Here is a 23,474-nt window from a genome sequence, read left to right as displayed (position 1 = left end):
GTTGGGCAGACTTCATGTAACTCATTCCACATAAGGGCGGACTTGAGCAAGACCTTGACCATGCTCTATCTTCTCCAAGGCGGACTTGAAAATCTTCATTCCCCTAGCTTGTGCATCCCAAGGCGGACTTTGTGAAAGACTTTCCTCATAAGGGCAGACTTTATGAAGCTTTGTCTCCATGAAAACCAGATTTGGAATCCTTCATACCTTATCGAATTTTGCTCCAATGAACTAGAAATTTTGAAATCACTCATAATTATGCCCTTCAATCCCTTCGAACTTCTCAAATTTAGGAATTTGGCTTTTTGGACAAATTTAGAATTTTGGATGAAATTCTCGATCATTTTCACCATAACACTGAGTCAAAAATGCAAAACCCTAGATCCACTTTTCGAAAATAGAAAAAGCAAGAATCCCTAAAAATAGGAAAAACTTTCTAAAAATAGCCATTTTAGGGATCGTGCTTAAAGTGCCAAAAACGACACTTCCTAAAAAAAATAGGAAAAAGCAAAAAAAAATAAAACTTTCCAAAAATAGAAAGTTATCCAAATTGACCCAAATCAATTGCAATCTTCATCCTTTGGACTTTCTAGGCACACTGATGGTATCAAGACATTGTTCTGACCATGATTTCCTCAAAATGACTTTGATGACCACCTAAAAACTCTAACTCCTCATTGCAAAAAATACTAGTGATTAGCAACTATGATGCCAAGACAAAAACAGGGGGTCCCCATTTGCAATGGGGCGATGTGTGAAAAAGGTCACAATAGGACCTAGCTTCATTAAAGTTAGTTTTCATGAAGTTGCTTTATGTAACTTGTCATTTAATATTATTCATAAAATCATGTTAGTTATCCTAGGTGGCATTCTAGAGGATATGAATCATAGCTCGTTATTTAATATTTGATCTAGGCATTAATCATAATGCATCATACATTTAATGTTTGTATCAAGGGTAGTTATAATTCCACCTCATCACCCTGCCTATATAAGCAAGGCCCATTTATATATTGTATCATATCATTTTCAATCTTATTGTTCATTCAACCTCATGTTGCAACATTCTTTTGTGGTTGACATCTTTCTTGGTTGATCCCTGAAATTTGCAGCTTCATGATGGGTTCTTGATCTTTCCAACAGAATTTTCAGAAATAATTTAAATTATTTTTTTCCTTATTTTTATGATATGAATATGCAAATTTATGCTTAAATGCCTTAAAATTGTCTTCCAAACCCTAGCAACCCTTGACAAAACCCTCAAAAAACCAATGCTAGGTCTCAAGATGATGTCCCACCTATCCTTTATGATGTTAGCTTCAATTATGCTCAGAAACATTAAAACATATTGATATAGGTTGTCCAAATCTAATCTTGATAATTTTGAATCTCACCTCCAAAATGGCCTCCCAACCTGATAAGAAAATGCAACTCTAAAAATAATGCGCCAGAGCACCACAGACCAAATCCCTTCCACCGAAACACACCCTTCTTACTAGGGGCAGCCAATATGTCTCTCCAAAACCAAAAATACTATAGGGTTTCAAGCCTCAAGCCAACGATTGCAGCAGCATAGAGAAAAGGCTGATCACATAATGAGCTCCATGAGAACCCTAAAATGTTATATAATGAATCCCAAAAGAATGATTTAATCTCAGTCATAGATTCATTGCAAGCCCAATCCAATGCTCCAAATAAAACCCTCAAAAATGAGCATATAGGCTCCTTATTTTCCAATGCCCCCTTGACCTTCTTGGCACATGTTTAATAGAAATCACTTAAAGTACAAGTCTCTTAAGTCATTAAACTCAAATGGGGGAAATACCTACGTTACCCAGGGACGAGTACCCGGGCTAAAATCCCCCATCCCTGTACGGAGGACATTTCAGGGACTTAGGGACGGCCAAGGGACGTCCCCCCGCCATCCCCAAAAGTGCAATATCTATGGGAAACGTCCAGAAACTTGGGGACGGCAGTAATTCTCAAAGGAGATGTCCCCCCGTCCCCAATATGGTTGGGACGTCTGTGACGTCCCCTAATCGTCCTGGGGATAGCCAGCCATCCCCCTTTTCCCAGCACATTTAAAAAAAATAAAAGAGACTTGAATGCTCAAAAAAAACATTTTTTAATTCTATTATAGGTCTATAAAACTGAATTTTCACTAATATGACGGGTAAATATGTCTGAATCGTTTCCAAAAGCACTTAGAAATAATGAGCAGCAGCCTGGTAATAAATTTCACAAACACTTAGAACTCAGTAGTGTGTAAAAAAGTGGTTGCAGGTCTACAATATTGGACTTTTCACTGATATGAAAGGTAAACAAGTCTGAATTATAGCCAAAAGTGAAAACGCTAACAAAGATACTGAGAAGTGAGAAGCAAAGGGGTGAATCAGTATCTTAAGCACTTTTGAACCAAATAGAAGATAAGAAAACTGAAAACAAATTCAAGACTTTACACAGATTTTATCCCGTGGAAAACCCAACAGAGTAGAAAAACCACAATACAAAGAAATCTTGTTATTAATACAGGGCTCCAACCCATTACAAAACGAGCTTCAACTCAGAACATCAGAGGCTCCAACCTCTCCTTTTGAGCACCAAATCAACGTGACTAGATTGCTTGATTGAGAGCAAAGTTACAAAAGAAACTTCAGTCCTTAAATACATAAAATGTGTAACGAACTCGGCACAAAACCATCATAATACATGAGATATCAAAACATTACAATCTGTATGAAACTATTTTTAATGAACAGACTGCCATATCCAGCCACTGAGTCAAATCGAAGCAGTAAAGTATCTGCAGCATGCTCTCAAAACTGCAAATACATATACTTCTCTAGAACCCATCTATCAAAAATAAAGAGGATATTCAGAACATTCCTTTCTCACAGTTCCATACCACTCACAGTACCATACACTTACTATCGAAAAGTTCAACTTCAGCTTTTTCAAAGCAGAGAGTATATCGATAAAGCATTATTTTCTGTGAGCTCATCAAATCCATAAAAAACCTTTCTTTAATATCTTAATCGAACCTCGGCAGAACAGCATAGATTCCAGTTTCACATACAATGAGCAGATCACTCAGACTTCTAGACTCCCTCTCAATTATCTGCATAAGAACTTTCTATCAAACGTACCAATTTTTACTCGAACATCTGATTCCTTATGTTAAGCATCTCCTTCCAACACAGAAAACAGCTCAGCTAAACAAGTTTAATCACCCGACTACCATTACACCCAACTCAGCTCTAACGCCAAATAAAAAACAGCTCTGCATATATAAATGAAAATTATATCATCCAACAAAAGCTTCAGTCAGACGATTCTCCTTAAAAAAACGCACACTAAACTCTTTCCAATCTGGCAACAAAAACATCTTTAAAGGCTTCGATTATGTGTGACGTGATATATCCAGAGAGTTCAATCAAAGCAAATACCAGCTCTCATTCACATTAACGCTGCACCTCCAGAATAACATTATACTCAACATACAAAAACGGCAGACAAAACAGCTGTTCTCATACAAAGTTAACGTCTCTGTATATGCTTCAAGAATCTGCAGACAATATTCACCAGGCATTTCCAGATAGCTCGAAAAAGACCTTAAAAAAAATGCCCATACACAGAAACAAAACAATGAACTGATCAAATCGCTTTCTTCAGGTGACTGGCTGTACACAGAGTACAGAAGAAAACGGCTCACAAAAAAATATTTTCGAAGTGGCATACGTAGAATTCTCATAAATGACCTCGCACCTTTTGATAGCTCAGAAGGAAAAAACATTTCCAGCAAAAAGGCATCTACAATTTCAAAACTGTTAAACTGTTATCCAAACACGCAGAATGACAACTGTCGACCCACAACCAGGCACACTAGCATTCAGAAAAACGCTTCCACTTACAGAGACGGCAGAATACAAATGAGACAGAGGTGTTACAAACTGGAGATATTTCAATGCAAAGTATATTTATGTGTCGGGTAACTACCATTTGAGGAAGAGATCCCTCTTACTCCACCTGTGGAATCACCAAGCCTATTACCTGGAGACTCTAAGCAGACATCTGAAAAAGAGCAACAGTGACTTGGCACATAAACAAGATCGCATACTGACAGCTGCACATCAATGACAAAAAAAAATTCTACAAAAAGCACTCAAAAATATGAAAAATAGCTTGGTAATGAATTTCACAAACACCCAAAACTTTGTAGTGAATAAAAAAGCGGTAGTAGGTCATAATAGTAATGGAAGACTATCAAAATATCCTCCAACCAGAAAGAAACAATGAAACTATGAATTTTCAATTATGAATGCATATTGAGTATTGACAATGAATTGTCAATTATGAATCCATATTGAGTATTGACAATGAATTCCGTACACAAATGTCGTAAGTTGAGGTTCTATAAAGTATAATGTACATATACCTGCTTTATCCATGTTTTCATATGAATATAATGTATACATACATGCTTTATCTATTTTTCATATGAACATTTAAATTTTCCCTATATTTTATATATAGCTGTCCCCTTTGTCGTCCCCCCGCCGTCCCCAAAAAAATTTGCCGCCTCAAAAACTCATCTTGTCGTCCCTGTCCCAAAAACTCGGGATAACATAGGGAAATATTAAGTCTTTAGGCTAAGAGTCACTTAAGTTTCATAAAAAGACGGGCCCACAACTTAAAATCACTTAAGTTGCATACAAAAGACGTGCCCACAACTTAAGAATAGAAAAGAGAAAAAGCCAAAGCCTCATGGCTTGTGTTGGGAACATCACATAATCTCTCATAATGGCATTTACAAGTTCTCCTCGCATTTCAAACCTTACTGCCTTCTTTAGCCTATCCATACTGTCATAAAAATAGCCCATGGAGAATATACCCCCATCAACTAATATAAGCACTTTGATCAAAAGCTCTCAAATTTGCAGCATCCATCCAAAATGGGGCATTAAAAACAAGGTGTGCAATAGTGATATCATATGTGTGATTGACAATTCTACACTCAACTCTATCTAATGAAATAAAGTTTAAACATGCATATTAGGTTTTAATCTTCCATACACATAATTCTACAATGCAAGGAAGTGAGTAGGAAATCTAATCACACCTGGTCCGACAAATTCATTGAGCACCCTAATGTGATTACATAAGAATTTATTTAGGGATATCCCCATCTTTATTGAAGATATAGAAGTTTGCCAACATCTTCTTGCATTTAATCAACATAATGTGTCACACATGGGCTCCATAACAATGTAGGGTACTTCTCCATCATAGTTTTGCATGAGGCCATACAATTAACTGTATTATCTATGATAAATTGCACTGCATATTGTGGCCCAATCTCAATCATCACCTCATAAAATACATTCACAGAATTGACAAAGACCATAACACTGTTGGATGGCACAAGGGAGTTCGCAACCTATCTTTGCTCAATTCCTGCAATGCTCAACACAAATCTCACTCAAATCTTCCATGTCTTTCAAAACATCAACTCAATGTCCCTCATACGATGGCTCTAAAATAAAAATCCCAGCAGAAACAACCTCAATCATTGAGTGCCAATTAAAAAATCATACAACATTGAATGGGATGCTCAAGCCACAGAAGAAATTGACTATTGCCTTGTAACATGTGCATGAACATTCTTCCTCTATCTTTTCCTTTCCAAAGATGGTTAGGCTCTAAGTGTGGAATGGAGTGCAAAAACGAATTCACAAATACTAGAATTTCTGAAAAACTGAGATGGTGTAGAAGTATCAACATGAATTTATCATTCAAGTTCCTCCTCAACCAGCTCTAATTCAAAAACCTTGTGGATGATCCACCTGTGGTTCTTGTCCTTTTAAAGGCCTCGAGATATAATAAGACTTGGTGGGATAAATCAACAAGATAAATTCTACAAGCCTTCACATTGTTCCCTAACATTCTACAAATTTGCACTTTAGCCCGTGCTAATTAGCACAGATTCACAATAGGCCCATGTAAAATCTTTTTCCCACACCATTATCAGCTGACATCATAAACAAATCAATGGTAACTTTTAGGTTTAGATAAAAAAAATTAAAAAGCGCTAATCCTATTATAGGGAGTTGAGCTGGTCATTTATCCCAAAAGATGCATCTATTCAGGAAACAGCTACCATCCCAGTTAAGGATCTCACAAGAGGCTGTTAAACCATGTCACAAATCCCAAGGGGACATGCTGGACACATACCAACAATCTCTCCCTGAGTGTTACCCCAGGGGATACGAACCTGCAACCCCACTCTGATACCAATTATAGGGAGTTGTACGGACCATTTCTCCCAAAAGATGCATCTATTCAGGAAACTGCTACCATCCCAGTTAAGGATCTTACAGGAGGTTGTTAAACCATGTCACAGATCCCAAGGGGATATCATGGACACATACCAACAAATCCAAACTCAAAATTCATAGTTTAGGGTTAGGGTTAGGTAAAGTAAAATTCTAAACTTCTGATAATAACCATAAATTTTAAAAAGTTAATTAGAGCTAGACTTTGTTAAAATAAGCCCTAACCCTGACCTTTTTTAGACTGGCAAAAAACTGCAGTTATTAGATAATCTGCAGTTTTTTCATCATTTGACAAAGAGGATTTGACAATATTGAATGAGGTTTTTGATGATCATGATCACAGTCATAGGGAGGAGAATGAGGATACAAGGGCATCGGCTTCACATTCTAGTTTAGGAACCTTAAAGGTTAATTATGTTTTCTAGATTTGTTTTGTACTCTTAAGACTGAAGCTGTAATATACTACTCGATTGAGATTTTCTAATAAATTTGAGAGAAATTAACATCAATGAATAGATTCTTTATTTATGTCCAATGTGTGTTTCTCTTTCTATGAACTATATTTGGCATGAAAAAGCAATAGCAATTTTTTTCTGTTTTCTTAAGAATATTTTAGCATTTTTAAATTTGCTAATTTTTCTCATCTTTTTCTTATATTAAACTTGAGTGATTGAATTCCATTTACCCTTTTAGTTTGCAGTGTCAGTATTGGGTAAATGGAATACTGCCTTGATTGAGAAAACCATGAAAACATAATCACAGACATAGAAGAGCAAATTGTCGCAAATTGAAACAACAGATCAAATTGGTATTATTAATTCATTTCATTCCTAAAACAGAAAGCAAGCATTATAAAAAATTGGGTCTGTGCCAACCTTTTTCTTTCTGAAACTCTAATTGGGATGCCTCAATATGATTTCCACCTTCAGCTGCCAAACTCTTCACCTGTAAAGACAGAGTTTCTCCTTTTTCTCCCTGTTCATTGTCAACTGATGGCCAAACTTCTCCTTCCTTTCTGCCAGTAGCCTGGAAATTCTTTACATCCTCAGTCACTAACATAGGCTCTACACTGTCATCTGCCATGATCAAAACACCTTTGGATGAGCATACTGATCGCAATTTTTTGTATGTCTCTTATATTAATGTTTGCAAAAGACTTCAACTATATCCTAAAGATACAAACAGGTAAACCATGCTGTATGAAGCTTATTAGACAATTATGGTGAATAAGTGGGTACAATCCCATTTTGCCCCATTATGTTAGCAAATGACCAGTTTTAACATTCCAATCTCACAGATTTCTCCTAATATCAATTACAATGTGCAAATATAGTATTTCAATAAAGATGGCTATTGAGCATGTTCCAAGTCACAATTATAATGCAAAACACATGAAGTTCATTGCAAGGCCCATGCTTTATATCTTAACAATTTATCTAGGCAATGTTATGTTCTTATTTTAAACTCTCGAACTGAATGTTCTCTTTACATGTGAACTTCACACTTAAGTTCCACATTATATTAAAAATAGATAAAATAAAATTTTAAGGATAACTGTACTGCAATGAACAAATTTACTATTAAACTATACCAAATATACAACATCACAACAGATGAGAGCACTAAATTATCAGAAATGATTCGAATTAACACCCTGTATCCAAATTGTTGCTGGTATATTGATAAAAGGATGCATTTATATGAGAGCAACCCAAGTTCAAAGAGGCAAACCACTGTAAGGTAGCCCATAACCCAAACACCATGTCTTGAAAATTTTGAAGTCCTTATACATGGGAAGCAAAGTTGCACAAAAACGGATAACGGTATCGGATACAAATACGGCTACTTTTCAAGACCTCTCATTCCAAAACGGCAGAAGATACGACATTCATAAAAAACACATACATATATATTTAACACAAATTTCTAAGTTATTAAAGAAGATTTTCACTATTGTGAAGCAATATGGACACATAATTGGGACATATTCTAAAAGATTATAATTAAATAAGTTTTATTATTAAAACAAAATTCAAATACATAGTAGTTTGGTAGAATCACATGCTATCAAAAATATTATCACTATTTTCTTAAAATTGGAGATCTATATCATGAAGATTTTCTGAAGAGTTAGGATAGTTGGATTGAGTGTGACCACCAACTAGACTCTCAGAACGCACTAAAGATTCACATGACGATCCTCCTACTATGTCAGAATTACCAATAATGATATTGAGATGCATCAATGCATTTATGGATACATCAATGTCACTCATCTCCAGCTGTACATCCCAAAGTAGTCCTTTCATGTAACCTGTGGAGGAATGAGACAGGAGACGACGATTGGAATGTACATATACAAAGTCTTCTGCTTTGCTAGCTGCCAGCCTATTTCGTTTCACGGAATGGATGAAGCCATATGTACTCCAATTCCTCTTAGATGCAAAACTTGAAACTTGTAAAAAAGTTTATAGTATAAGTTACAAAGACAAACAAACAAATAAAAAGTAATTTAAATTAGAATATAATTCATATAAACTCAAACCTGTGACAAAAGTTTGATAGCCAACTTTTGCAAATGTCTAGTTGTGGCACCATGCAAGTTCCACCACTTTAAAGGGTCCATTTCTTTTTTATCTGCCATTGCATCAAAATCTGCATAACTTCCATCAGAGGATGCAAACGTGCCAAACTCATCTTGAATCTTCGTAGCAACTCCAAGATCTGTAAACATTTTTTTTGAGAGCTTTTCTATACCCATCAACAACCTCAACATCCATATTTGGTGCAGTCCTATTTAGTGATGCTAACATATGCCAAAAGTTGCAAAGGAGTCGTCATTTTATCCCATCTCTTATTGATTATCTCATATATTTGCCTATAAAAAAATTCCAAGGGATCTTGCACTTTTGCTATAATAATATCTCTAACTTGCTCCACCATTGTATCTATGCAATCATAGATGTCACCCAAAATTGGTTGATTGGTATCACAACAACAAATGAGGGTGTATATTGGCTTAGTGAAGGATAGTAAACAATCTATTTGAGCTCACCAATCATCATCAAGAATTTATCTTTTGATATTAGTTGCTCTATCTATTTGAGATTGCCTCCAAACTGCCCAAACGTCACTAATCAACATACTTTTTAAGGCTTGTTTGACATCCACAAGCCTGTTGAGAACAATGTAGTGTGTGGCAAAGCGTGTCTCAACCACCTTCAATTAAAAATTAATAATTTTTAGAAACATATAAATCTTACAAATATTTCAACAGAAAAAAAAAAAATTTAAAAATAATATGTTTGAATAATTTTAATATCGAAGAATACTTACCTTTAGCATCTCTAGCTTGGCAAATTATCTGTAAATGGCCTATGACGTGATGATTGCATATAAACATCTAAATTTCTTTGGTTTCTTCATAAATCTTTTGTATCCATTGAATTTTTCCAATTTTTTGGAGCATTAAATTCAAAGAATGAACTACACAAGGGATCCACCAAACGTTTGGATACCTTGCTTTCACAACCAACCATGTTGCTCTACATACTTTTGCATTATCACCAATTACTTGAACAACACTTTCTAGCCCCACTTAATTGTATCAATTAGAATGTTGGCAATAAACCGAGTATCTTTCTCTTCAACATCGCATTCCACTACTTTCAAAAACATTGCCCCCTTTGGGCTCATTGCAACCACATTGGTTAGTGGCTTGTTTCTAACATCCTTCCATCCATCACAAATGATAGAAACCCCTAATATTTTTCATGAAACTCGAATCACCTGCAATTTTCTGTCAATAATATCTTTTCCTTTGGCCAAAAGAGTTGTACAAACCTTCTCGAACCCTGTAATTTTGTATCCTTTTGGGGCTTCATTACAAGAACTAACAATCTCTTGCCAAAATAGAGAGCAAACCACATTGAATGAAATTCCATTCGCATACAGACAATGTGCAATATGCTGGTATGTATCCTCTTGACTTCGCAAATTAAATACCTTTTCAAGAGGTCCTAAATTGCTCCTCTTGTGGTTAGTAGATGTCCCTGAAGCTGGATGCAATGGGGGTCTATTTGAACCTAGACTTGGCCTTTGATTTGATGTTTGGACCTGATTATTAGCTTCATCCTCTTCGTTTTGGTATTTTGCAATCTTCTTGATTGACAATCCCTTCCCTTTACTATCACCAATTTTTGGACCAGGGCATACTTACATCATGTACCTTTTGTGGCAAAGGTGCCCACGAACTCTAGTATAAGAACCATTATAATCACTTAAACACTCATGACACCCCCATTTAAAACCTCCACCACCTTAAAAAATTTCAACAATGGTGACATATTTCCATAATAGATACTTAAGGTTTGGTTTGATCCACTTGTCGTTTTCGAATGATGATCATGCTACCATGATTACTATCCTACAAAAAAATAATTTAATAAAACTATAAAATATAAACAATTATTAATTATACATTGACTTTAACTTTATAAAACACAAATTATAATTTAAGAATTTAACTTAAATAATTTATAATGTATGCTTAATTTTTACTATTTCAAAATCAAATTTACAGAACATGCAATCTAAAAATCTATAATAATATTATATACACCATAAATTTTAAATTAATTATTAATTTAAAATAAATTATATACATTCTAAGTAAACCCAAATATAAAGTTATTGCTAAATGAATAAAACTAAAACTACATTATTAATAAATAAATCCATAAATGATTTGGGGGAGGGAAAATAAATGGCGAGCGAAGGTGACGAATTCGGCAGAGGCAGCGGCAGCAGCAGGCTCCTAACCGGCGAGCATGTGGATGTGGCTCCAATCCAAGGCAAGGGAGGTCAGGGGAAGATTAGATCATGGAGCGACAAAGCTGACGAAGCCTTTCCCATCGACGCTATGAGGAGCCAAACTGCTAGCAAGTGACCAGCTCGAGTCATCAGCAAGGAAAGATCAGATCCCAAGCCGGCCATGGAAGGTAAATGTACCTAATCCCGTGCAGAGAAGATATAAGGATCTAAGACCTCAGAGGAAAATAGCTATTAGTCATCCCTACACAAACAGTAACCTCGGGCCAATAAACATGCAAGCATGGAAGAAGAATGGCTTTTCATGGAACAATGATGGTTGGTTTCGCAATGCGAAGCTTCCTGCTACTGAGTTGGCGCGCAATTGGAATTCATTATTAAATCCTAATCCCTTTGTATCGGAGACAGAAAGATTTAACATCCCTAATTGCCATAGGCAAGGTTTCAACCCTCCACCGGGTAATGGCCCTAAAAAGTTTCGAAATGGGTGGTTTAGGCAAGACAGAACTTCGCGAGCCGATCATGCAGAGGTCTAGTGGTCCATTGCTCTGGTCAGAAACCAGCAATCTAACTTGGATCGAGTGGGGCAAAATGAACCTTGGCGAAGATACCAACCATCAGTTTATCCAGACATTCACAAACCGGTAAGGAAAATGTCGAGACCCACTGTTATTTTGGATGATAACAAGATCAATTTGGCTAGGTCGAATCTTCAAGATTACTATTTTTTTACTAAATGGGGTGGAGGTAAATGGTTAAGGGGAAATTTTGAGAAATGGTGAAGATCGCAATGGGGGGAGGACATTAACTTTAATGTTCTTCCGAATGATTACTATTTGATTGAGTTTATGAAAAAAGAGGACATATGGAATGCTAAAAATAAAGGTCCTTATACTCTGGATGGGATTGTAGTGCATATTATTGATTGGATACCTAATTTCAATCCCCGGTTTCATACCTTACCAAAAAGCATAGTCTGGTTAAGGCTATACAATTGCCCATCGGACTATTGACATTGAGATTATTAAAGACATTTGCAAAGAACTTGGCACTTTTGTATCTGTCGATGACATTTTGGAGGATAGGGTTTGGGGTAGTTTTATCAGGATATGCATTAATACTGGCCAAATTTCCAGAATCCCAGAAGAAGTCAAAATTATTGGTGTCGGCAAGGTATGGATTCAAAGGATCGACAGAGAAGATCAATTGCATCTTTGCCCCAAATGCTTCTCAAGGGAACATATTGGTCTTGAATGTGAAGTTTCGGCCTCTTTCTTAAGAAGTTATGCTTGTGTGCAAACTAAGTTGACTGATGTGAAGTCATATAAGGAAAATACAGAAATACTGGGAACAAATGATGTAGAACAATCCTCGGCAGCCAGTATGAAGGAGGTGGAAATTAATAATCCTGTTGATAAGTCTCCCCTCATTGTATCTAGCCAACAACAGATCCATACTGACAACAGTGATAGTGCTCAAGCTCTACTAAATCTATTGGAAGATGCTAAATCCCTTCAAAATGATATTACAATAGAGCTCGCAGCTTCTCTTTCCTCAGAATCCACTAAGGTCGGTGAATTTAGGGTGACGGAGGATGAGAATATTCCCCCTCTGCCAATTGATCCAAACGCCTCTGGTGTTTTGGGAAAGAAAGGCATCACCACTGACTTGGAAGAAGGAGAAATTGTTTCCTCTGCCTCGGAATGGGAAGAAGATTTTCAACCAATTGCCAACCTAATAATGGATAATACTGCGAAAGGTTTTGGGAAGACTGCTTCATATATTAATGCTCCAAACTTTAACAAAGGGCAAAAGGGGGCGCAAATCAAGGAAAACAATGCTGAAAATCGTAGGTGCGGCTAGTGGGCAGTTCAAACTTAATTTAGGGACGGGGACCCCCCTTCCCCAGGATCAATGAGGCTACTATCCTGGAATGTCAGGGGCCTTAATGCCCCTGACAAATGGCGCTTAATTAAGCGCCAAATTGATGAGACTAAGGGAGATATTTGGGTATTACAGGAAACTAAATGGAGTCGGGCTGAGATAGAAAAAAAAAATGAAAACATGGAAACAATGAAAAGGTCTATTGAGGCAACCCGAGGGGGCCTCTGGTGGTATGGGAATAATCTGGAATCCTATGAATGTTAAAATCACACTCCTTGGAGAAGATAAATATTGGCAACATTGTCTGTCACTAGTTTATGCAAAAATGAGAGTTTCAATCTCTTTAATGTCTATGGACCCTCTACTGCTAATGACAAACGAGATCTTTGGGCACTTCTATCAAACAGATTCCAAAATATTTCTAAGGGCAGTTGTGTGTTTGCAGGCAACTTCAATGCTATGCTAGTAGGTAATGAAAAGAAGGGTGTTACTCAGAGGATTGGTACGGTTCAAAAAGACTTCCAGGAATTTATAGAAAAGAATCAGCTATTGGATGTTGCCCCGAAGAATGGAACCTTCACATGGACAAATAGAAGAACCGGTTTCACTAACATTGCAGAACGTCTAGACCAGTTTCTGGTGGCCGGTGATTGGCTTGAACAAAATCTTATCCTTGAATCAACTATTCTACCCCTTGTAGGATCAAACCATTTCCCTATTTGCCTAAATGTGTCTATAGGACAATCCGAGGGTGGCAACCCTTTTTGGTTTGAATTGATGTGGCTCAGAGTGTCGGAACTACATGAATTGATAGCAGCATGGTGGAATGAGCCCGTACTAGGAAATAACTCGAGGTTGTTCAAGCTAAATAAGAAGCTCAAGTATATTAAGATCAAAATCAAAGAGTGGAACTTGAGTCAATTCCAAAACATCCATAAGGAGAAACTCAGGGTCACGGCAAAGCTGGAGGAAATTACCAATTATGTCATAAAGACAGGCATGAATGAAGAACTTTTCAAAAGGGAGAGCTCTCTTAAGGCTGAACTAAAAGAAATTCTTCAGCGGGAAGAAATTCACTGGAGGCAGAAATCTAGGGAACTTCGGCTTAAGGATGGGGATAGAAATACCAAGTTCTTCCACAGATCTGCTATTGTCAACCGAAACAAGAACAGAATATCGGAGATTGTGAGGCCGGATGGTAGAATTGCCAAGGATTATGAGGATATTGCCCGGGAAGCAGTAAGACATTTTGAATCTCTAATGAATGGTAAATACCAGAGTGGTCAGGAAGTAAGAAACATAATTCTAGACTCAATCCCTTCTTTAATCACTGAAAGACACAATAAAGAGCTCTTTGAACCCATTGACTTAGATGAAGTCAGGAAAGTTACCTTCCAGCTGAATCCTAATAAGACTCCAGGACCTGATGGTTTTCCTGCGGCCTTCTTTCAGCATCTATGGGACATTATTGGCCAGGACCTACACGTAGCGGTAGAAGAATCCAGAAAAAGAATGACTTTGTTGGGAGCTATTAATCACACCTTTCTAGCTTTAGTCCCGAAAAAGAAAAACCCTCAGCAAATGGGTGATTTTAGACCAATTTCATTATGCAATTCAATCTACAAAATAGTAAAAAAGATCATTGCCAACAAAATGAAACCTCTTCTAAAACATATTATTTTAGATGAGCAAAGTGGCTTTGCCCTTGGACGCTCTATTGTTGAAGGCATCATCATTGATCATGAAACACTCCACACTGCAAGGAAAACTAAAGATTCTTGTACGATTTTAAAGTTGGATATTAGGAAAGCATATGATATGGTGGACAGGGAATTTCTTGTATAAGTATTGAGGAAATTTGGCTTCTACAATGAATGGATCACATGGGTCAAGAATTGTCTATGTTGGGGGTGCTGGAATTCGATAGATTTCTATTATGAATTTGGCTATGGGAGCAAAATTGGTATGGGAAATTTGTAGAGGTGGTAATCAGAAATGGGAGGAATGCATCCTTTTGGCTGGATTCTTGGAGTGGCGAAGAAGCCTTGTGTCATAACCCCACTCTTCAATCTATAATGAGAGAAACATGCCAGCTTTGAGGGCACAGTCTGTGATTATGGTCATTTAGTTAAGGAGAATGGTATTGACAGATGGGTGTGGAATTCTCTGGACCGCTTGGACTTAGTCCAAAATCACAAAGACATTTTTGTCAGTATTCTAAGGAATCGAATCATTCATCCATCCCCGGATGAGGACATCATTAGATGGTGTGGCTCGTCTGATGGTAAGTATAAAGTATGTTTTGGCTATAAATTGAAAGAAGTTGTTGTAGATAAGAAGGATCGGTCGATTAATCTGTTCTGGCACAGACATCTACTTCGTAAAGCAGGTTCCTTTGCTTGGATGGTTTTTCAGAGGAAGATTCTAACCAGTGAAAGACTCCTTAAATTGAGTATTAATGGGCCTAGTAGATGTGTATTATGTCGAAATCAAGAGGAGACCATTATTCACCTTCTGCTTCACTGCAAATTCTCCAGCAATTGTTGGTGGCATTTTATGGGCAAATTAAATCTTGCATGCCCTTTTCCGAAAGGTTTGGATGATTGGTTTCTACTATGGCCTAAATCAAAATGCAAGGCATTATTTGGGGACTTATTTGTCATCCTGTCCTCACTGCTGATTTGGGATATTTGGAAAGAGAGGAATTGTAGAATTTTCCAGGATAAAGATATGGGCCAAATTGCCCTCTGTGGGAAAATTGAGAATCACCTGGTTGAGCTCTTGAATGAATCGGCTAAGTCCAAATCACTGAAAAAAGAATCTATACACTGACTGGGATTGGAAGCTAAAGCTTGCATTCCCAAATTTGATCATCCCCCCGCTTTTTGGAAGTGGTAACCCTGAGATACCGGTTAATCCAAGATTGGATGTTAAATGGGAAATCCCAGATCCAGGGTGGCATAAGATTAATTTTGATGGTGCCTCTGCAGGGAATCCAGGGCGGAATGGAATTGGATGTATTATTAGAGATTCTAAAGATATCTGTATTAAGGAAATCTCTGAAGATATCAGTATGGCCACTAACAATGAGAATGAATTCCGAGCGGCATTAAGAAGTTTGCAATTGGGAATTGAGTTGGGGGGATAAAAAGAATCCATTTGGAGGGTGATTCATTAAATGTTATCAATGTTGTTCGTAGTAACCAAACCCCTAGTTGGCATCTTAACCTATGGCTTCGACTGATGGTGGATTTGCTTGAGACCGTTGAAGAATTTTGGATCAGCCATATCTATAGAGAAGGTAATATGGAAGCAGACAGACTATCTAAGATGGCAATTGTAGATGGAGGCCTTGATCCGGGGCTTACGGCTAGGACAGATAAATTTTGATTATAGCATTTTATATGGTTAAAGTGCTGCAACCTATCATGGCAGATGAATGATCCGGTTTGTTTCCCTGATGGTCTTGGCTTCTACCGGTTTTTAGTACTTACCGGGAGATGATCTCTTACCGAGTTTGGGTTTTTCTTTGATTATGGTATCCTTCTGGTTCCTACCGGTAGGGGTATCCCACCCGACTGTGCGGTCTCTACCGGTTGGCAATGATGCCGTTTGCATAGGTCTCTTTCACTTGTCTCTTACCGGTATTTATTACGCTCCGATAATATGGTCTTATCGAGGTCATTTACTACACTGTCGGAATAGATGCTCTCAGAAAGACAATCTAGCAAAAATTTTGATAAGCGGTTGCAACCGGTTTTCTCCTCAAGTCACCCTATGCGAATGGAGGCCTTGATCCGGGACATACAATTAGGGCACATCTATATTTGATTATGGTGGTTGATATGGTTTAAGTGGTGCAACCTATCTTGGTCTAAGAATGAAACAGCTTTGTTTCCCCGATGGTCTTGGCCTCTACCGGTTTGTAGTACTTACTGGGGGTTAATTTTTACCGGGTGTGGGTTTTTTCTTCGATTGTGGTTTCCTTCTGGCTCTTACCGGTAGGGGTATCCCCCCCGGCTGCGAGGTCTAACGGTTGGCTATGTTGTCAGTTGCATAGGTCTATTGCATTTGTCTCCTACTGGTATTTTTATGGTTCCGATAATATGATCTTTCCAGGGTCCTTCACTTGAGTTTTGGTGTAGATGTTGTCAAAAAGGTAATCTAATGCCCATAATTACTATTAGATATGATAAAGCCAGACGGCGGTAAACATCAAAGAGGCAATAAATTGCGAATAAAGGTAACATGCTTAAGATGTGCTTTGTTTGTGCGAAGTAATTTGGCACAGTTTAGCCAGCTCCTCAAGCTCCTCAACCTTTATGAGCTGTCGAGATAAATAAAGGAAGGCCTGCTTAATGTAAGCATATCAATCTCTTCCCCTTTCTTGCTCTGTTGTTTATACAATGGATACACCGATATTGTTGGAGGCAACATGCCATCAGATGGCGTTTCTAGGCAAAATTTCTGATAAGCGCCTACAATCGGTTCTTTCCTCAAACCACCCTTTGATTCTACACTATGTAAAAAGAATTTTGGGGAAGGAATTCTTAAATGCTTACCACAGATATAGAGCCAATGCAGACTGTCTCTACATGGGGACTAGCAAGCAAAGGGCGAAGCTGCTCACTCAAATGGTGTTCGAGCACCACTCCCCTGGGGAAATTGACGTTGTACTGGATAATGTCGACGGCAATCTCAGAATGCCCTTTCCCCAAAATTATTATATGAGTTTGGGAAATGGTGTGGAGGTGAGGAAAGAGGTGATAGTAACCTCTCTTGATTTCAAAGCCTTGGAGGCCTCCTGGCCTAACATTAACAGAAATATTGAGTTCCTTTTCAAGGTTGCCGGAATACTACCCGACTTCAAGGCTGCCTAGAGAAGAACCTATATTCAGGATGAAGGGCTTTCAGACAAAGGAGACATTGGTATTTTGGCCAACAGTGACATAGACGATGGCAACTCTTGGGGTCTTGATCGTGGTGAAGAGTGGTTCCAGACAATGTTCACCACCTCTCGGAAAAGCGGAATCATTGGCTCATGCTGCTTGCGGGAATGATTGCCCGGTAATATTGGATGTTGTTGCTACTCTTGCTCCCGATGACGAGGACCCAGATTCAAGCTCTGAAGAGTCTTGAAATGTTGTGATCTCCTCGGTTCTATGTGTCGATTCTCTTTGGTATTCCATTTCTCAAGTTCTTTAAATTGTTAAGAAGATTGTAGGCCTTTGGCCAAATTAGGCATAGTAACAGCCAGCATTTTGTTCTCATCCGGTTGATTTTGTCTAGCAATGTAGGGATCTATGCCAGCTCGGTTGGTTTTTGGTCGTTGTTTGGAGCAATGGTAGGGGGTTTTCTTCCTAATTCTTTCCCCCTACGGCTCTTTCTAAACCAAACTTGTATTTTTCAAATTTTGATTAATACAAGGGTGCTGCCCCTCTGCAGTTATAAATCTATTAAAAAAAATAAAAATAATAAATATAAATTAATTAAATTACTATAAATAAATTAAAGTATATACTAAATAAAAATAAATAAAACTAAATATTTAGATTTTTAATTAACTAAATATAAATTAATAAAGTTACTGTTAATAAAACTAAGTATTTAAATTTTTAATAAACTAAATATAAATTAATAAAGTTACTGTTAAATAAAACTAAGTACTAAAGATTAATAAAATCACTGTTTAAATTAAATGAAACTAAATATACATTAAAAAATCATAAATAAAAAATAAGTAAATTAAAAATTTAAAATGCAAATTAAATAAATTTTAAATCAAAACATTATAATCATATAATGTAACTTTAAACTTTATATTATACCTACGTTGCGAGCTGAAGTGAGCCGGGTAGGAGAAAGAAGCGGAAAAGCCAGACAGGAAGGAAAAGGCGCAGAGACAGATAGGAAGGAAAACAAGTGAAGCTGCAGAGCGGCAAACACTCCAGCAAACCTCAAGCCGAAATCTTCCAGAAAAAGATGAACCCGAAGACTGCTTGTGAAAACTTTTCAATTTCCGTGTGAATTACAGAGCTGCTGGTCGGATCATTTATAGGAGAAAAATCTTAACTTTTTCTAAATTAAATCAATAGCGAACTGCAGTTCGTTTTTAATTTAGCACTTTTTTTTTTGGCATTTTTAAAAAATCGAATCCAAAACGCATATAAAAAGGGCAAGTTTCCAGAAACAGAAGGGTACTTTTTAAGTGTCGTACCTTTTGAGTGCTGTACCGCATCCGTATCCATACCAGGTATGGCAGAACAGGTATCCGGGCTTGGGGGTTGCCATTTCCAATAACTCTGATGGGAAGTAATCTTGTTGAGTTAAAAGGGGTAGATGTGATAAGAGTTGAGACAACATTCAACCTAAGATCACAGTAATGGGGCCCAAAGCCTTGCCCCCACACCAAAGTTGGTCTATCAAAAGCTAAGTGTTAACCCTTAAGCTGAAAACAGACTACAGATTCCAACATCCTCTCTAAATAATAATATCATTATTGAGTATTCAAAGGATCCGTACTATAATATAAAACTGCTTTAGAAACCATGGCCCAGCAAATAATGAGCCAGTATATCAGATGGGCCAGATTTGGGTTTCCATGAAGTGTAAAGTTCAAAAATGAGACCACCACCCTAAATATATTTGTATTCTACATTCCTAGCACATTCCATTGCATGCCATACTGGGTAACATACTTTTGTACAATAAATCCTTAAACCTTATCTGTTTGGGCTGTAGAGAAATTTCTGATTTTGAGTCTTCTATAAGTTCAAGTCACAATCCTCACCTGAGCACCATCTCAGGCTAGGGCTGTAGAGAAATTTCTGATGATGACTATGGATAAAGAATGGTTTCCTTTTCTTGTTCCTATACTTTCATTGCCAATATTTGATGGAAAATTCTCATTTTAATACCTGTTGAAATTTTCTTTTGAGAGCATTAACATTTAAAAAAACAAATGCAACATACCAGACTGGAACAAGATTACAAATCATTTGAAAATCAAGCTTAATGAATTAAGACCACCAAAGCTAAAATCATCTTAAAAGTCATATAAAAAACTGTAAACCCAATAATGCTAGAGGAAGCAGAATGCAATTGTTATGGTTTTATAGGAAAATAGCATGCCAAGGATAATAAAGACATACTTAAATGGGGCAACAAAGGAAACACAGATCTGGCATGTATGGGTGGAACCTGGTGTTGGGATGGACAAGCCTTCTGGCTATGGCTTTCCATGTTTGCATTGATAAAAGAACCAGGATAATGCTCTGAAAGACCTGAAAGAACTTCAGTAAGCTCAACACCATAATTGTAAAAATCTACTTAATTCTAATCAGTGAAATGGTGAACATAAATGTGAGGCTTGGAGTCTAAGCTAAGTAGCCTAAAAATTGTTGAAAAATCCCACATTGTTTCGGCCAAGGTATCATTCACTCAAATCAAATGAATGGGAGACAAGGTGAAGGATAAAAACTTAATTTATCCTTTCCCAATGGATAAATGAAAGGACCAAAAGCACTCGAATTAACAATTGCTGTTCACAAATTTTCCCACCCATCAATATTCTTTTCTAGCAATTCCCAGCAACAGCATGATGGCATGTGCTACAGGTGTGGTAAGATGCCTGATGGAAATGATGAGAAAAGGGGATTGAAGGTTATGATGGAAAATACATCTTTTTCACCATGCAAAAACTTTTAAAAATCCAATCTAGATCATAAAAATATTGAAGCAAGAAAGCTGCCAACAAACTATGAGATTCATGGAGCATGCGATGTTGCCTTCTTAAATGAATTAGTGTGGAACTGGATACTCATTCCTTTCTCTTTTGGTAAGTCAAAACTAGTCAATTTTTTCCTTTTTGTCTCCATCTTCCTAAGTGTTTAGTGTTTTATCTGATCTCCCACACCGAACTCCTTTTGTTGGGGTTTCAGACTTCTCCCAATAGGCATGCCTCTCCTCACATCTCAGACTCCCTAGTGACACATATCATGCGGCACCCCCAACCCCTAAACTCTTAACTTTCTCATTTTTACTGAATTCTCCTCACCTACCCCTCTGCATGACCTAGGACACCATTAACCCCTCTGCATGACCTAGGGCACCATTAATGCAGTTTGGACCTCGAAACTTCTTCAAAGATGGACTTTCCCGCCCATGCAAACATTACCAATATTCTATTTGGCAGAATAATGGGCAGTTGCAGTGTGAACAGTGGAATACAATAACATTCCATTTATGATAGTTGTAGCTCTGCAATCTCAGAGTCATCACTATAACAGCCATGGATTTGAGCAAGAAGCCTTTTCACTGCAAATCTTAAGTTTCATCAAAGTTTGGCAGTGTTTCACGGGAGTTCAACAAATCTATTTCCTAAAACCCTAACCACTACTGCTCAAAACATGTGCAATTCAAAGTGCCAGATCCAAGGACAGAAGCCCTCACACCTGCCACAAACCAAAGGGTGAAAAGCCTTTGGTTCTCAAACCGAGGACAGAATCCTAGGCCCCAACTAGGCAATTTTATCTAGAGGATTAGAAGGCAATTCCATTGCTATGAATTTTCCTAAATGTTGCATCCAGCATGTTGGTATGTTGTCAGTGAATCGTCGGGTAAACTTCAAAGTTTTGCCTTGCTTCTATTACAGTTCTTGTACCTACTACTGTTGCGTCCATTGTATGTTCTTGTATTGAAATCATCAAATGTAACACGTTGACTCTGTTATTGAAGTCAAGGGATCTATTGACCTTCTTTTTCTCTCCTTTTATCTGTGTCTAGTAATCTATGAACCCATGATTCATTGGGATTTATTAATAAATGGAAGCAATAATTATAAACTAATAATAAATCCTTAAGGGTAAAATTTAAGGTTTTAAAGGAAATTTTTAGGTTTGTCAATCTAATTGAAAATATAAAAAACCCTAAATGATATTCCCTCATAATAGCCATTAGGATCATTATAATGGTATCAAAGCAAAAGATTTTGCAATCCTACAAAGAATCTCGATAATTTATGGTTCCCTGTGACAAAAGAGCAAATACCTTAGACAAGAACAAAGGAAGCCATAGGCAAAGGACTCAAGTACTAAAGATGACTCAGCAAGAGAAGCTATAACCAAGGCAGGTAAAGGAAAAAAAGAAAATGACAAATGAGGAAAAGGAAGAGTTCTTCCAAAAAACTTTTACGACTCTTGAACAAAGCCAAAGAGAGTTCAACAACAAGGAAACTAGTAGAACAATTGAGCAGGAGAAATATTCAAGGGAGGGAAAAACCACACATTAGTATTAAGTAGCAAAGCCACAAGAGACACCCTTCTAAAATCCCCAAGCCCAATATTTGTACTAGAGGAAGAAGCTAAAAAAGCCCCCATCACTCCCCACAAAGAATCATATGAAGAAGTGGGTAGATAATGGAGAAATAGCAGAATCAATTTAACGCTGTGAGGGCAGCCCTAACTTTTAAAAAGTACGTTCACATAGTAAGAAAAAGCCATCTACAATAAAGGATCAGGGAACACACAGAAGTGGAAAAACAAAGAGCTGGAAAATAGGTTGAATAGGCTTTCTACACCCACTTTTGATCAAAGTGACAAGATAACAACACGGTTTAGTTACAAACATAACAAATTTACCTTACTCACAACAACATGAAGGAAAAAGATGCAATCAAATTTGCCTCCTTACATTTAGAGAATGTTGCATATGAATAGTGGCAACATGGCCACATCAAAAAAGGTCATGACTGAATAGTGAATACTAAGATTCAAGGAGTTCTCTAAAAGAGTGCTCATAGATTTGAGTTTAACGATGATGAATAATATTTCAGGGAGTTCTCAAAAATCAAGTAGCAGACTACAATGAGTGTTTATATAGTAGAGATCCAGAAAGTTGCTATTGTGGTGACAAGCATGTCAAGAAAGAGAATAATATTCCTTTTTATTGAAGGACTCTTGGAACCATTAAATGTCTTGTCAAAGCTTTTGCTCCTCCAACATTGCAAGAATAATCAAAAGAGCTCTAACCCTAGATCCATTTGTATTCACTATTGAAGAATAAACTCCCTTACCATCCTAGGACACCCCACTTTGGGAAACATAAAGTAAATTTCCAGAGAAAAGGACACTACACCTCCTCAAAGGACCAGTCCACTAGTCACCACAAAGAAAGTAGATGAAGAAACTAAGAATGAGCTCAGGAAAAAGAACTTGTGTATCACTTGTAGAGAACCATACACTTTAGGTCATAAATGCCTTGGAAAGGGTCAAGTGCACTACATTGAGGTAACATCAGATAAAAATTCAAACTCAGATGAAATTGAGGAATTAGTGGATTAAAAAGACAATGTACCTAAAGAAGATGAAAAAAAAGGAATGATGGCACACTTGCAACCCTCTCAAGGTCACCAAAATACTACCCCTTCAA

At 37.2% G+C, this 23,474-nt stretch overlaps 1 protein-coding gene across 6 annotated transcripts in view; it reads right to left on the bottom strand.

Moving 5' to 3' along the window:
* LOC131057751 (zinc finger CCCH domain-containing protein 55) overlaps positions 1 to 23,474 on the bottom strand; it is a 105,944-nt gene that overhangs the window by 64,924 nt on the left and 17,546 nt on the right. For all 6 annotated transcript variants that reach the window (XR_009372565.1, XM_059221326.1, XM_059221328.1 and 3 more), the window contains one exon: positions 7,208 to 7,408. Coding sequence is in view for 5 of the 6 variants with exons in the window: in XM_059221326.1 (XP_059077309.1) it covers positions 7,208 to 7,408 (201 nt within the window). In the remaining variant the exon portion in view is untranslated. The remainder of the gene's footprint in view (positions 1 to 7,207; positions 7,409 to 23,474) is intronic.

This window comes from Cryptomeria japonica, chromosome 5 (assembly GCF_030272615.1).
Source record: "Cryptomeria japonica chromosome 5, Sugi_1.0, whole genome shotgun sequence".
NCBI lineage: Eukaryota > Viridiplantae > Streptophyta > Pinopsida > Cupressales > Cupressaceae > Cryptomeria > Cryptomeria japonica.
The sequence above is the reverse complement of the archived record's forward strand: the minus strand, read 5'-3'. Positions and strand labels throughout refer to the sequence as shown.